The following is a 15,565-nucleotide window of genomic DNA, read 5'->3' on the forward strand; positions in this document are numbered from 1 at the left end:
GGGTTGGAGCAGGGCGGCCAGCAGCTCGCGTGTCCGGGCCAGTCCTGGCCTGTGGGCTCGTGATGCATGCAGATCAGAGGAGCCACAATGGCCCCGGGCACCCATGGGCTCTGTCCAGGCAGGTCTGCGCCACACGGCTGGTCTCAGCAGAGCAGGAGGGAAAAGCCTTCTCTCTCAGCGCTGGAGGCTCTGAGGAGCCCAGCCCCTGCCCAGGCATTGGCCATGGCTCTGGGCAGAGATGTTCTCCAGCCAAATCAACACTGCCCAGAGGCTGCTGCCCGTGCTGCCAGTTCAGGGAGGGAGAGAAGAGGGTTGCTGCGAGCCCCCAGGCTGCCCTGCAGCCCCCACCCCAGCAGCCCTCCCTGCAGGGCCAGGGCTGGCACGGAACCCCTGCATCCCGGGCACAGAACGGGGCAGAGCCTCCCCCGCGCTCCACGCAGCCGCTCCCTTGAAGTACTTTATTAAATAGTTTCCAAAAAAACAGAAGCAGAAAGAGCCAGAGCTACCCCATCCCTCCCAGCCAGTTAAAAACTACAAACAGCCCATCCCCAGGCCCCACAGCGCCAGGGGCTCTGGGCACCTCCTGCCCCAAATCCCGGCCCTTCCTGAACACGGCCTCGGCATCGCGGAAGGGGGCAGCAGGAGGGTCCCCCTGGGGACGGCAGCGCTCGCCCTCGCTGCCCCGACACCCCCGAGGCTGTAGAGAGCCACAAACACTCACACGCTTCCACCCAAAGCCACCGCTCCCAGCTCTGCAGCCTCCCCCAAAACGCTCCCCCCACGTGGGGCCAAACGTGCCTGAACGACGGGCAGCCCCCACCGGGTTTTGTCGGTTCTCCTCATCCAGCCAGAGCCACCAGTTCCTGTGGATTCCTGAACACCCCAGTGCGACTTCCCCTCCCGCCCCCCACCCAGCAAGTTTATAAAATAGGGTTTGTTTTTTTGCTTTTTCTACAAAGACCGTGGTGGGATTTCCTTTGCAAGAGCAGAACAGTCTCCCCGCGAGGTAGAGAGTAAATTTCAGGGCTGACAGATCCTAAATTCAAACCGGTTTGTCCTAGTCGAGGTAAATTCAGTAGTTTATAGCAAGTTTTGCAACGCCAGAGGGCCATCAAGATTCCTCGTTGCCGGAGTCATCCTCATCACCATAACAGCTGTCTGCTTCCTCCTCCATCTCATCATCCTCGTAATAGTCATCATAGAAGAGGTCAGAGCCCTCGTCTGGGGCTGGAGTCTTGGTCTTCACGCAGTACTCTGCCAGCGTGGTGGGGACCTTCACACCATCCCGCTCGGCGTCCACCTTCGTGCCCAAGACTTGCTTCCTGGGGGGGGTGAAAAGTGGGGGGTGAGGCCGGAGCTTTGCACAGGACCCCCTCCCTGTGCACGGCTCAGCCCGTAGGGACACGCGGTGACACAGCCCTTCCCCTCTCATGGGTCCCTCGGGGAGGGAGCAAAGGCGGCCACGCTGTGACATGCCCCCACTCCAAGGGACCCCCCGGCTGCGCCAGGGCTGGCCAGTCCCCAGCTCAGGTGATGTGACGCTCCCCCAAGACAGCCCTGACAGCGACGCCCTGTTGGCACCATGTCTGCTACATGAGCCCAGATCCCCTCTGGAGCCAAAAAGGGCCAGGGCTCAGGCCGAGAGCAAAGATGGGCACATAACCCAGCCGAGCTCCTCCCCAAAGCCATGCTGGGAGCCAGAATCCTTCCTTCCCACCAGCAGATGGGACTCAGCAGGGCAGGATATCCCTCAAGATGTGTCCCTACAGGGTGGCATCTCAGTGAGTCCTCCCGAGTGCTGGGGACTGGGCTCAGCTGAGCACACACCTGATGATGTCCGTGTATTCCCGGTCCTTCCCTTTGCTCTCCTTCCACTTGCGGTACATCACAGAGGCGTCCACGTTGGCTGGAGAAAACGTGTTGGGTTCATTCAGCAGCGAGATCACGCTCAGGAGGATGGTCCTGGCAGTCAATAGACACCGGCAGGTTAAGAGTCAAAGGGGTCAGCGACAGCCCGTGCCCCGGCAACAGCAGCAGCCGCAGTGTCACAGACCCTGGTGCTGCCACCAGCAAGGGAGGATCTCAGTGACGCCAAGCAGGACGGGCAGGAGACAGCAGCACAGGGGCCATCGGGCTCACGCATGTTCCACACAAGCTCTAGCTCTTCCTCAGCAGAGCACGATCCCCACCTCCCTGCTCTCCCATCCCTGCCCTCGGAGGAGCCTCCCACCCACAGCTCCCTCCCGCTCAGCCCTTACCGCACGTTCTGTGTGGGGTTCCACCGCTCCGACGGCAGCTCCCCGCTCTGTGGGTCGTCCACCGGTGGGTGGAGGATGGAGATGCAGACATCGCCCGTCTGAAAGTACAGGGGAAAGGGGATCCTCAGGAGCTGCTGCCCCAGGGACCTCCAGAGGCAGCTCAGTCCTTGGTTCCAGTCTTTGCTCTCTGCTTTGGCTTAAGCCAGGCGAGGCAGCGCCAGCCTGTTCCCTCTGTCCCCAGCATGGTCCCTGCTGTGCTGCCCACAGCCCCGGGCCTTGGATGGCCACCACGGGACAGACGGGGCTACCAAACCGGGTACCGTAGTCCCCCTGGTGCCCACCCAACACCCCATGCACCCCCAGACAGTGACCACCCCCCCGGGGCCATGCACGTCACTCGCTCCTCGTCTGCACGATGTCCCCGCAGCGTGGGAGCCTTCGGCCCGAGACCAGCTCCAGGGCTGCGAAAGCTCATTAGCTGCGTTCCCAGTGCCAGGCACTAATCACCAAAGGCACAGAGTTTCCAGGGCCGTGCTCGTGACAAAGGCTGGCATTTTCACCCAGAGCAGTCGCAGCAGAGGGACACATATCCCCAGCCACCCCACGCTGTCCCCGGTGACCTACCTCGTAGATGTTGGGGTGCCACATTTTGGTTAAGAACCGAAAGGCAGGCGGGGAATAGGGGTAGTCGATGGGAAAGCGGAGACGAGCCTGCACGGAAACAATAGGGAGAAGTGAGCATCAGCTGGTAAGAAGGGAGGGAAGGAAACCATGGATCTCCTGACACCACCAGAGAAAAAAGGAACCTCTGCCAAGTCCAGCGGTGCTCCAGCAGAGACAGAGCCCCCACGGCCAGGACACCGGTGCACAGCTGCCACTGCACAGGGGACGGCAAGTGCCTGCGGCAGCCCCTTCACCACCATCCTGCCCTGCCACCCTGCCCACCCCCACACCGGCACCCACAGGGTGACAACACCGAGGACAGGCTGCTCCGGGATGGCAAACAACGGCCGGGTGAGGGCCTGGGGGTGGCAGATGGGGCTGGGGGCCACACACCCCAATAAACCGAGTGGCTCTTGGAGCCAGACTGGGAGTCTGGGATCGTCCCCGGTCTGGCTGCAGGGACAAGTGATGGCCTCCCCACTGGAGAAAAGGCGTTTACCCTTCAGAGCTCGCAGGGAAGGGAGCATCAGGTGCTCCGATTAACACACCAAATCCCTAAAAATAGCCCCTCAACACTGAAAAAAAAGAGACCAAGTCAAAGCTGGCCGCGGTGCACAGCTCAGGTGCTAAAAATAAAAGCACATGAAGATCACGCCGTAGGCTCCAGCGCCAGCAGAGACACCAGCCCGCGGCTGGCTTTCCTGTGGGCAAGGGCCACGAAAAACAAGGGATTAAGCCAGGGCAGAGACAGGCTGCACAACCTGCGGTGACTGTTCCAGCCTCCAGGTGTTTCCAGGCCCTGGAAGCAAAACTTCCAGATCAAGATTCAGCCCCCGCTCCCAAAAAAGCCAGCGGCCAGAAGCAAACAAACAAAACAGTGAGGATTTAAAACACATGACAACTCCCTGAACAGTTTTGCTCCCTCTGTTCGTGTGCACAAGAATTTAGACGTAGGATCTGTGAAGCAACAGCACCAACGACCCCAACTCTGACCCAGGACCACTCTTCACCCGTGGACTCGGGAGGGCAACTGCAAACGGGGCTTCGGATGTTTCTGGGATTACAGCCCCGACAACAGGCAGCACTGCCAAACCCAGCCGTCAGCGAGCGGCTGTTACAAGATCAGTGCAGAGAGACATCCCTCCTCCTCCTCACCGCCTGACCCAATCCTGGGCTCCACGGCCTCTGCTCTCCGAACCCTCCCACCCTGTCAGGATCTGTGCCTGGCACATGGCGAGGCCAAGGAGCCCCCGACTGCAGCACATCCGTCCCTACACACATTACTGACTCACCTTCCAGGCTGGCCCTTTGTCTGACTGCTCTGCGGCACAGGACAAGGGGTGAGAGAAGGAAAAGGGAGGTGGCAGCCGGGGCTGGATGTGTTTTGTGCGTGTGTAGCTCTGGGCAGCCCAGGGCGCACGCACACAGCAACATGCAGCCCAGCGCTGGGCTCCGTCCAAACAGCTGAACTCCGCAGAAAATTCCCTTTGTTGTACCAGAGGGGGTCAGAACAAAACCAGCCAGAGGCAAAGCGGTCCCGAAGGGGGCTCGGAAAGCAGCCCTGCTGTGCCGCACAGACACAGGGTGATGTTACCACAAGCTGGAAGAGGACTCAGCCCCTTCACTCTCCTCATCTGCCACCACCAAACAGTGCTGACTCCAGGAGCTCTCAGGCACAAAACAGGGGCATGAGCTGCTGAAAGCGTGAGAGTTCGCAGAGCCTCGTGCTGCGGGCCAAAAGGGGCTACAGAGAGAGAGACTCGGTTTCCATGAAGAGATAAAACCTGATTCTGAAGCATCGGACTTGCCCACCACCACTCCACGGGAAAAACAAACCTCCCAGCTTCTTGGGCACAGCTGACCCTCGGGGTGACTCACCCCGGGTGCATCCCCACCCTGCCAGCAACAGGATGAAGACAGAGAGCTCATAGCGGAGGAGGGAGGAAGAGAAAGAGGAAGAAAACAGCTAGACAGGTTGCACAACACCTGGGAAGAGCCCATACACATCCTCCCAACAGGGACTGCGCAGCCCGGCCAGGCAAAACCCCAAACAAACCCTCGACACCCGCTCCCCACCCGGCTCGAGCTGCTGCTCGCTCGGCCTGAGCCGGGAGAGTTCTTTGTCCCTTCCCTCTGGTTTGTTGTTGATGTCTCCGACCCCCTCAGGAGAGGGAACACCAGCGACCCCGAGCTCCCGCACCCACAGAGCGGGGGATGGAGGCAGAGCCCCTGGGGGGACCAAATTCCCCTCCCAGCACAGGGAACACTTGCCCAGTTCGGCAGCAGCCACCTGCAGGTGGGGTCCCCTCCCCACTCCGGCTGCCCCTGCCAGCACCCCAGGACCCCCACAGCTCCCGAACCTAAATGCCTCACGTTGCCCAGACACAGACCCGGGTCTCCCCGTCCCTCAGGGCCCCCCAATCCCTGGAGCACCCCGTCATGGTCCCCCAGTACCCACCTCAACCGGACACCCAAGATCCCCCCCCAGGATCTCCCTACTCTCCTGCCATCTCCCCCTCTTCCAAAACCCCTTCCCAAGGCATCCTCTCCCCAGCGCGTCCCCCAGCACCACCCAGTCAGCCTTCCGCCCCACTAAGCCCCGTCTCCCACCCCATTCCTCGCCCCCCCAGGCCCCTCGACCCACACACCAGCCACCCCACCCCCCCCGCCTCCACAGTTCCGCTTCATCGAGACCTCGTTCCTCCCGACCCCGCACGCCCCCCTGCTGCCCCCGGCACCTCACCTTGAAGTACCCGCCCTCGTAGTAGGTGTTCGGGGGGCCGAAGATGGCTACCTCCCAGTTGTAGAGGTCCCCCTCATCCACCAGGTTGACCCGGAACCCTTCCACGGGCTCCTCTTGCAGCCCTTTCAGCTCCAGCAGCAGCGCCTTCTGCGAGCTAGGCACGAGGGGCCGCGCCATGCCGAGGAGCGGGGTAGGCCGCGAGCGGAGCCGGGGACTGGCGTAGTCGCAGCAGGCGAGACGGGGGCGGCTGGGCCGGCGCTGCTGCTGCGGGACCGCGGCGAGCGCAGTCGCGCGGGGCACGCCGGGAGGTGTAGTCCGCCCGCGCGGGGCGGGGCCGGCGCAGGCTCCTTCTCTACGGGTGCCGCTGGCCTATCAGAGCGCACCGCCAGGGCGGGTCAAGGAGCGGGCTCCTCCCTCCGTCTGCTGTCGACCTATCAGAACGCACTGCCAGCACGCGGGGGGTCGGTGCAGGGGGAGGACTCCTCCCCCGGGCGCTCTCCGCCTATCAGAGCGCACCGCCGGCTCGCGGGGGCGGGGCTCCTTCCCGGTGCCTCAGGCCGCCATAGCAGCACCGCCGGCCGGGCCTCGCCTCGCCGCCGCTTCCCCGCCCCGCTCCGGCGGCTCTCCGCAGCCGCTGCGCCCGTGTGACACCCCACGGCATTTATAAGTCGTTGCACCCGCGTGACACCACGGGGCGGCGCCTGACCCGGAAGCGGAGGCAGCTCCCGGCGGGGCCGCAGCCTCACGCGTTCCCTCCTCCCGCCCGTCACATCCCGTCACCCGCGCTCTGTTCGGCAGCCACCGCCTGCGGCCTCGCCCTCCTGCCCGCGGGGATCAAAACATCCGCTCAGGAAACGCAACAAACATCCCGGAGCGGGACCGGCCCCTCCCGGCTCCTCCGGGGGTGCCTGTCGGTAACTACGGGCGCTCTGCTCCCGCGCCTCCAGCCGCCGGCATCGCCCCCGGAGACAGAAACTGCCCCAGGAGCCCAGCGCGGCTGCGGTTCGTCCCGGCACCAAGCGCTGCCAGGCAGCGAAGGAATTTGCCACTAAAAAATAATAAAAAGCTTTAATGTCTCGCAGCAAATCGCACAGTATAAATAATTAACACAGACAAGTTCAAATAAATAACACACGTTCCACAGGCATCTCTGCTCAAAAGCAAACCCTGCCCTGAGGGAAGGGGCTTTGTCTCCTCGTAACCTGTGGCTCCGCATCCCAAATCCCCGTGGAATCCGTGGGGTTCCTGCAGCTTCTCTGGAGAGGCCATCGCTCAGGAACGAGCCTCCATCTTCAGAGTCCGGGAGGCAGCAGCCGGAGGCATCGGGCAAAGGGGCAGCAGGGGCAGCTCATCCCCACAGCCCCCCCGGCTCCCAGTGCCCCCCGCTGCCGTTCGCTTCGCAGCCAGCCGTCCCTCTTCTCCTGTGCATTTAAAACGTTTTGCTGAATAAAATAACGCTTTGTCTCACACTTGGGATCAGCCCTGAATGTACCTGCGAACGCACAGCTTGGGATCTGTAAGCATCGCCCCCACCTCAGGTGGGTGTGAAACAAACCCAAAAGCAGAAACAAAGTTCCCGGCTGAAGCCACACGATGCAACATTGCCAGGGCTGGGACCGGACTGCAGGACATCTGGAGGCCCAGCCCCACATTTACGTCACTCTGGCTCATTTTTAATGACTAACAGCCCTACAGCTTACCGGCCTCCTTGCAAGTCCCCACTTAACACCTAGAAATGATTTACTAATGGCAGCTGGATCGGAGGAGCCATGGCCGGGAGCGGAACAGCAGGAAGGGACGGATCCGGCGCCAGAGGAGCCAGGTACCCATTGGCTCGAACCCAGAAGGGAGCGTGGAAATGGGGAATCTCGTCAGGCAGCGCCCGGCCACCCCCACAGCTGCCGTCCAGCCTCGTGCTGGGGCCCAGCGCCCTATGGCATGACCGGCTCCGTGTGGAGCAGCCACGGAGGCTGGAGCGGGCACAGTCCATGTCGCTCCCAGCGGGGCCCTACTCCACGGGCTTCACTTTTGCAACGAACAAGGCAGTGGCTTTCTTCAGGAACTCCTCCCGGCTCATGGAGGTGCCGAGCTTCCTCTCTTGCAGCGCCCGGTCCATGGCCAGGGCCAGGCCGTCCGGTCCCAGCCTGGAGCCCGCCTCCAGGTAGCGGCTGGGCAGAGCGACATGGCCGATGCCCAGGGCGTCCTCCAGCGCCCGCAGCACGGCCTGGCACACCCGCCCATCGGCGGCACCCGAGCCGCCGTCCAGGACGCCGAAGAGCGCGTCCGCCTTGGCGGCGAACTCCAGCAGCACAAAGCAGGTGAGGACGCCGTAGCGGAATACGTCGAAGGGCACGGCCTCGTGGTCGCGGCAGCGGACGCGGCCCAGCAGCGCCGCCGACGCCTCCGCCGGTGCTCCCCCATGCTGGCAGATGCACCGCAGCAGCTCACTGTACAGCCGCCCATCCACACCCGCCTTCCGCCGCCGCCCGCCGGTGCCCAGCACCTCGTAGGCCGCGCCAGCATTGCTGTCGAAGGCTGTCCTGTCATAGAATCATAGAATGGTTAGAGTTGGAAGGGACCTTAAAGACCATCGAGTTCCAACCCCCCTGCCATGGGCAGGGACACCTCCCACTAGAGCAGGTTGCTCAAAGCCCATCCAGCCTGGCCTTAAACACTTCCAGGGATGGGACATCCACAACTTCCGTGGGTGACCTGTTCCAGTGCTTCACCACCCTCATGGTAAAGAATTTCCTCCTAATATCTAGTCTGAATCTCCCCTCTTCCAATTTAAAACCATTACCCCTTGTCCTGTCACTACATTTCCTGACAAGAGTCCCTCTCCGGCTCTCCTGTAGGCTCCCTTCAGATACTGGAAGGTGCTATGAGGTCTCCCCGGAGCCTTCTCTTCTCCAGGCTGAACAGCCCCAGCTCTCTCAGCCTGTCTTCAGAGGGGAGGTGCTCCAGCCCTCTGATCATCTTTGTGGCCCTCCGCTGGACCCGTTCCAACAGGTCCATGTCCTTCCTGTGTTGAGGACTCCAAAGCTGGACACAGTACTCCAGGTGGGGTCTCAGGAGCGCAGAGTAGAGGGGTAGAATCGCCTCCCGTGACCTGCTGGCCACACTTCTCTTGATGCGGCCCAGGATGCAGTTGGCTTTCTGGGCTGCCAGTGCGCACTGCCGGCTCATGTTGAGCTTCTCATCCACCAACACCCCCAAGTCCTTCTCCTCAGGGCTGCTCTCCAGCCATTCTCCGCCCAACCTGTATTTGTGCCTGGGATTGCCACCTCCCAGGTGCAGGACCCTGCACTTGGCCTGGTTGAACTTCATGCGATTTGTACAAGCCCACCTCTCCAGCCTGTCCAGGTCCCTCTGGATGGAATCCCTTCCCTCCAGCATGTCGACCGCGCCACCGAGCTTGGTGTCGTCGGCAAACTTGCTGAGGGTGCACTCTGTCCCACTGTCCGTGTCTCCGACAAAGACTCGCGACAGGGCAGACAGACAGACAGACGCGCGGCCCCCCCCCCCCCGCACTACAGCTCCCGGCGTGCCCCGGGGCGCCGCACGCACGGCAGGGACCCGCCGCCGCGGGGCACGCCGGGAGCTGTAGTTCTCCGCCGCCTCTCGCCGCAGCCCGCACCTGTGGGAGTGGTGAGCCAGGCGCACGTACCACAGCGCCCGCGCCAGGCGCTGCGGCGGGCCCGGCAGCTCGGCCGCGGCCTCCCCCGCCGCGCCGGGGCTGCCCGGCACCAGCCGCTCGAAGTAGTCGGCCAGGAAGGAGACGGGCTCCTCGGGCCGCGCCTCCAGCACCTTCAGCAGCGCCTCCCGCACCATGGCGCTGACGCCGGCCCGCAGCAGGAACTCCGCCTCGCTCTCTAGCCCGCTGCCCGCCGCCTGGCCCGCATCCCCCAACCCGCTGCCCGCCGCCGGGGTCGGGGCAGGAGCGGCGGCGGCCGCCCGCCGCTTCTCGTACGCCGCCATCTTGCACCGGCCCTTTCCGCCCGGGGGGCCGGAAGTCCCTGCGCCGCCATCTTTCAGACTGGCAGCCAATCGCTGGGCGAGCGTGCCGCCCTCTGGGGCGCCGCCATTGGACGAGGCCGCGGCCCGCCATCTTGAGTGTGGGCAAAGGAGCCGCCCCGGCCGTTGGAAGGCGGCAGCCGCTATGGCTACTCTGGTTCCGGGCCCGGGCCCGGCGTGGGGCTGCGGGGCCCGGTGAGGGGCTACGGTGTCGTCCCCGCCCGGCCAAAAGACCCTTGCGCAAGGTTCTGACACAAACCCTTTATTGGGGCACCCGGGGGGCCGAGGCCTCGCTCTCCCCCGCGCATACACACCCCCTCCTTTCTGTCGTGACAGACGATCGGCCATCGCTCCCCTGCCCGTCCCGCCGGTGCCAGGAGCCCCCAAAGCCGGACCCTCCTCAGCACCGGCCCAAGGTGACCCAGGTCCCAGGACCGTCCCCGTCTCCCCCCGTCACCGGGGTGGTCTCTGCTCCCTCCCGCTCTCCAGGATCTCCCGCCGGCAGCCCGGGGGGTCTCCTCTCCCGCAGGACTCACACCGAGCTCCCCCGTGCAGCCGGGGAGCCCAGCAGTTCCCGGGGAACCCCCCTGGCAGCGCAGCCCCTCGCAGGCCCCTCGGCGTCGCAGGGTGGCAGCCGCCTCAGGGGTGGGTGAAGCTTCCAAACGCAGCCGCAGCTCGGAGACCCCGGGATGTGTCCTGGGACGGGGGGCTGCTCCTCTCCTGGCTCTCCCCGCAGCGCCCTGCACCCCACCAGCTCCCTGCTGGGAGCCTGGGGCCTGAAGGGGTGGCAGCAGGGGGGTCCGGAGGGCTGTGGGTGTCTGTCGCAGCTCCTGCTCCTAGGGCAGCTCATACTGAGATCTGAACCGTTTCCACAGGCGATGAGACACGACGCCGGTCGCGATCAGCCCCAACAGCGAGACCGTTGTCCCTGCAGCGATGGCGGGGTCCGTGCTGTCCCCGTCTGCAAAGGTGCCGGAAGGACGTGTGATTGCAAACAGACCCTGCCCATGCCAGCAGGTACCGAGGGGTGAGCGTAACACCCCCAGCACCGACAAAACTCGCTGCAGCCCAAGCCCGAGCGATGGGGGGTACAGGAGAGGGGGCTGCAGACCTGGACCCACCACTCACCGTCCGAGACTGTCAGCTGCAGACTGACCACCTGGGAGCGGTGGCCGAGCAGGACGCACTGGTAGTGGCCCTGGTGCTGGGGCTCAGCGTGGTCCAGCTGCAGTGTGGAGCTGCTGCCCGCCACCTCCTCCCGGTACTGCGAGAGGGCCACAGGGGTCCGCAGCCAGCGGACGGTGGCATTCCCGGTGCACTGTGCGTGGCACTTGATGTGCAGGGCCCTGCCCCGTGTCCCGTTGGGAGGCAGTGACCAAATCCGCAGGCTGCAGGCGGGCACCATCCCCACAGGCAGCCCCGTCCCCTTTCCCGCCAGGGCAGAGCCCCAGCTGATGCCGTCCCCAGCCATCCCCTGTGCCTCAGCTGGGGGTCTCGTGGTGCCGGAGCTGGGGAGTGAGGTGGTGGCCAGGCGTGCCGTGGGGCTGCCTGTGAGAAGGTCCTGGGGAGCAGGGCGCTCTGTGGAGGGGGGTTTGGTGGCTGCAGCGAGCTCCAGAACGGTCTCAGAACTGGGCTGCTGCGTTGTAGTGGTCAGGGCTGTGGTGGGATCCTGTGTGTGGACACTTGGCTCCAGGGGCAGCGCTGTGGTGGTCACGGGGCTGGCTGTGGTGGGTCTCTCCGTCCTAGCCGCCGCTGTCCAAGGGCTCCCCGTGGAGGTGGCCACAGCCATCGGCTGCTCTGTCACAGCTGCAGACACAGCAGGTCACAGGTGGTGCCGCAGCTCGGATCTAGGACGGGGCCTTTCTGGCACATGTTATCCCCAATGGCCCCCTCCTTCTCCACCCCATGGACACGCCGTCCCCAGGCAGGGAGAGGCAGCAGCATGGCAGCGGGGACCAGGACAGGGATGGGGATGGGACGTTGGCAGAACGGGACAGAAATGGGATCTGCTCCCCCTCCAGCAAAGCTGTCTCAAGCAGTGCAGGGCAACGGGGCCGGCCCCAGCGGAGGGGGCAGCGCATGATCCCGGGACCCCAGCTCCTGCCCTGGCACTCACCCCTAGCGCTCGCCGCCACAGATGCCACCCGGGTGAGGGTCTCCTGCCCGATGCTCAGCGTCACCTCGCACCTGAACTCCACCCCTTCTCCCACGTCCTTCCCAGCCACCGGCAGCGTGGCCATGATGTCAAACAGCTCCTCCTCGGTCTCCTCGAAGTCAAAGTCCGCCTCCTCCAGCGCCTGGTCCCCCCGGTACCAGGTGAGCACCAGCCCCGTGAGCGGGTAGACCTGCTGGGCCGAGCAGCGCAGGGTGGCCGGCTGCCCCGGCTCCAGGGCACGGGGCTCTGTGTCCAGCTGCAGCGTGTCCGGGAGGGCTGAGGGGGGAATTGCAGCATCACACGGTGATTTTTGGCACCGCTGCCCAGGAGGGAGCAGCTGCCTCGGGGGAGGTGGCAAGGGACGGGCTGGGGGATGCTTACCATAGACCTTCAGGTCAACAACTTGCTGGTAGTGTTGCCCGTGGCAGGTCCCCTGGCAGATCTTGGTGCCCCCCATGGCCACCATGGCGCTGCTGATGTGCAGGATGCTGTGGGTAGGGAAGGAGGTGATGCTCCCCAGGTTGGTGTCCAGCCCCTTCCACTGCACTGTGCCCCCCGCGCAGGCCAGGGAGCAGTTCAGCTGCGCCGAGCCCCCGTACCGCACCACCAGCTGCTGCGGCGTCACCACCAGCTTCTCAGTGGGTCGCCCTGGGCGGAGGAAGGAGGAAAACTTGGGGTTTAGGGAAGGGGACAATCACCAGAATCCAGTCATTTACAAGGCAAATGGGGTGCCGGTTCCCATCTTTGCTGAGAAGGGGACAGTCATGCTCAGGCACCGCAGAAACTCCATCCCCATCACCATGGAGGGGGCACTGCTCATTAGCAACAGCTCATTAGGGATGGCTGAGGCTTCCCCCACAGTGCCGCTGTCCCGGGCACTGAGGACATGCTAGCCCGGGTCTGCCCCATCGCAGGCGTTGCTGCTTGATCCATCTCCATTTATCACTGGGATTTTCCAGCCATTTCTTGGAGAAATGAGCCCAAACACCCCCTTCCACCCAGTTCTCATCCTTTACCTGCAGCGCACGTGGGACACGGTGGCCACTGGAGCTCAACAGTGGGAGACCCTGGGGCCGCCCTGGCCTGCGGTGCCACATGGCAAAGCAGCGAGAGCAGCAGGAGGGCTGGGCAACACGGCGGGGTAAGGGATCGGGGCGGCTCTTGGCCACCGTGGCACTCACCGCTGCAGCCCCACAGCAAGCCGAGGAGGAGGAGGAGAGGAACCGGCTCCATCGCCAGCAGCGGGAGGGGAGCAGCAGGGGCTGGTTTTCCTTCCTTCCCTCCTTCCAGGGAGTGAACGCCGCCGGCCGGGGCTGTCTCCTTCTGGTCGCCAGCCCCGTCCCCAGCCCTTCTTAAGCTCTGCAGGAACCGCCCCCGTGAGCACCAGCCCCGGGGCCTCTGCAAATTTCCAGCCTGAGGGGTATTTCCAGAGGGAGGTTTCTGATTTTCTTCCAAGTTCAGCTCTTGCACAACACCCAGCTCCGCAGCCCAGGGCCTTGCTGGCAGCCCCAAACCCGGGAGAGCCCTCTGCCCGAAGGGTCCCCGCGCGGCTGCAGGGTCCCCTGTCACCCGCACGGGCAGCCCTGCCCAGGCTCCCGCACCCCGAGATCCCGTCCCTTCCCCGGTTCTCACCGGGCTCCACCGTTCCCCCTGGATCCCCCGGCAAACCAGCCCTTTTCATACCTCAAACACCCACACCCGGAATGAACATCGTGGGGCTGGAGGGGGATATCTTCCTTTTGGGGGGGTCTGTCTTGGCACAAGGGAGGAACCCGTCCCCGAGCCCCAGGTGCCCTGAAACGGGGGTTGGGAAGGTGCATCCCCCAGGCAGAGGGAGGAGGTATCCCTCCCTGGCTCAGGTGCTGCTCAGTAGGGCTGCAAATAGCATTTATTCCTAGAACAGGGTGGTTTTGGGGATAAAAGTAGGTGTTGGTTTTATGGTATCAATGGAGAAAGCATTACCACGTGGAAGATGTTGATTGCACCCCGTTTTCTAGCCCCAAGGCCCTGGCACAGCCTCAGCGCCTGTCCCTTGTCTCAGGGCAGGTCTGGCGTCGCTTCCTTGCTCCTGCCCAGCTCCCTGGGGGGAGACGGGCCTGGTTCTGCCCCATCCCGTCCCACCGGGCTGTGGCTGAGGCTAGGGAAGGCACCGAAGGGCCGAGGGAGGGGACGTGCCCAGCCCTGCACCTTCCGTCGCAGAAGGTGGAAAGTCGGCACAGGACCCGGCCGTTTCCCATCTGGGAACCCTCCAGAGAGGCAGCTCCGGGCACTGGGCGCGTCGCGCATCCTTTCGGGAGACTGGGTAATTAATCCTCTGATGGTCCAAGAGGCCTTCGAGCAAGGGAAGCGCTCTGTAAACAGCTGCCATCAAACATGCACATTCACCCGAAGGCGGGTGATTAATGGCTCTGGGGTTTTTGTTCCTTCCATCCTGTGTTAACAGAGACACTTCCCGCAGTTTCCAGCAGCCACCAGAGCCCCCGGCCCAGCCCTGGGGTGGGATGAGCCGTGGCCATGGCTGCTTCTCACAGTGATCCCAGGGCACCCAAGGACACGCACGGGGCCAGGGTTTCGCCTCCCGCAGCCCAGATCCATGGTGGCCGCTTGGCGCATGAGGCCTGGCCGGTCCCCCCACAGGTGACGGGCGAGCGAAGGGCCAGGGGGGACGGTCGGGGCTGCAGAGGCCACACAACCCACAGGGGGTCACAGACGGGTGAGCACCAAGCGATGAGCTACTTCGTTAGGGGAAGGATTGCTTCCTAATGTCACCAAGAGTTTAAAGAAGGGAAATACCATCCTCACAGACCACTCTGTGCTACAGGATTTTGTGGCAGGAGGCACAAACCACAGACAGTTAAATAAGTAAATAATCCAAGCCCTGGAAGCCACCCTTGGCCAGGGCCCGGTGCAGTGTCCAGCTGGGGCTCCCGCAGCGATGGACCAACACCAACAGGTCCCGGGGGACCAGCCCCAGCCTTTTGGTGCCCGTCGGCTGCGCCGGGTGCCAGGTCCAGGGCTGTGGGGCCACCGCAGCCTCTGCCCACGAGCCAGGGACAAAGTGGCCATGGCCACCAAGGACTGGCCTCTGGCATTCCCCCGGGAGGCAGCTCTTGGCATCGCAGGTGCCCCTCAAAATGATGCTTTGGATGAGAAAAGAAAAACCCCATAGATAGCATCCGAACCAGAGTTGAGCACTTATGAAACACTCCTTTATTTTAAAAAGAAGCTTTCCCAGACCCCTCGTCAGGAGATTAACAGCTACCAGAACATCCAGTGCCTCGTGATTCACGTCCTCGGGATTGGGGCTTGCACAGCGCCCGGGAGCCACATGGGCAACATGGATCCCAGGGGAAACTGGGTTTATGGAAACCTGATAAAGCTCCCACTCCAGGAGAGTCAGCTCTAACAGCGAGGTTATGGAGCCAGCGAGGGTTGGGGACTCGTCCAAGCTCAGAGCAGTGGGGTAGCTGGCCCCACCGCAGCCCCTGCAGGTTTGGTCCCGAGCAGCAACCCATGGCAGCTCCCACTCCAGCCCGGGCTCAGGGTCTCTCCTTCAATAGACTCAGGATCTTCCCCCCGTCCCCGAGGCACTCCCAGGCAGCTCCCTCTGCCCCGAACACAGCAGAGAGAGATCAGCGGGTCACAGACATGGGGCGGAAAGAGCAAGTTTAGGCACTGGGACAGTTTTCCACCCAACAGGAAAGCTTTGGGGTCAGAGCAAGGGGAATGGTG

The 15,565-nt window shown here is 63.7% G+C and overlaps 3 protein-coding genes across 3 annotated transcripts; all 3 read right to left on the reverse strand.

The window, feature by feature from the left end:
* Positions 1-449: 449 nt before the first annotated feature.
* On the reverse strand, positions 450-5,941 carry CDC34 (cell division cycle 34, ubiquitin conjugating enzyme). The gene is made up of 5 exons (XM_074163767.1): positions 5,665-5,941; positions 2,883-2,969; positions 2,259-2,356; positions 1,828-1,962; positions 450-1,322 (listed from the first exon to the last, which is right to left on the reverse strand). Exons 1-5 carry the CDS (start codon positions 5,839-5,841, stop codon positions 1,112-1,114), a joined length of 708 nt encoding a protein of 235 aa, XP_074019868.1. The 5' UTR covers positions 5,842-5,941; the 3' UTR covers positions 450-1,111.
* A 1,731-nt stretch (positions 5,942-7,672) lies between these two features.
* On the reverse strand, positions 7,673-9,642 carry TPGS1 (tubulin polyglutamylase complex subunit 1). Its single transcript, XM_074163879.1, has 2 exons — positions 9,302-9,642; positions 7,673-8,204 (listed from the first exon to the last, which is right to left on the reverse strand). The coding sequence occupies exons 1-2, from the start codon at positions 9,640-9,642 to the stop codon at positions 7,673-7,675; spliced, it is 873 nt and encodes a 290-aa protein (XP_074019980.1).
* An 872-nt stretch (positions 9,643-10,514) lies between these two features.
* On the reverse strand, positions 10,515-13,066 carry MADCAM1 (mucosal vascular addressin cell adhesion molecule 1). The gene is made up of 5 exons (XM_074164043.1): positions 13,015-13,066; positions 12,215-12,481; positions 11,795-12,109; positions 10,807-11,484; positions 10,515-10,639 (listed from the first exon to the last, which is right to left on the reverse strand). Exons 1-5 carry the CDS (start codon positions 13,064-13,066, stop codon positions 10,515-10,517), a joined length of 1,437 nt encoding a protein of 478 aa, XP_074020144.1.
* Positions 13,067-15,565: the final 2,499 nt, after the last annotated feature.

The sequence above is a fragment of the Numenius arquata genome, chromosome 25 (genome assembly GCF_964106895.1).
Source record: "Numenius arquata chromosome 25, bNumArq3.hap1.1, whole genome shotgun sequence".
Lineage (NCBI taxonomy): Eukaryota > Metazoa > Chordata > Aves > Charadriiformes > Scolopacidae > Numenius > Numenius arquata.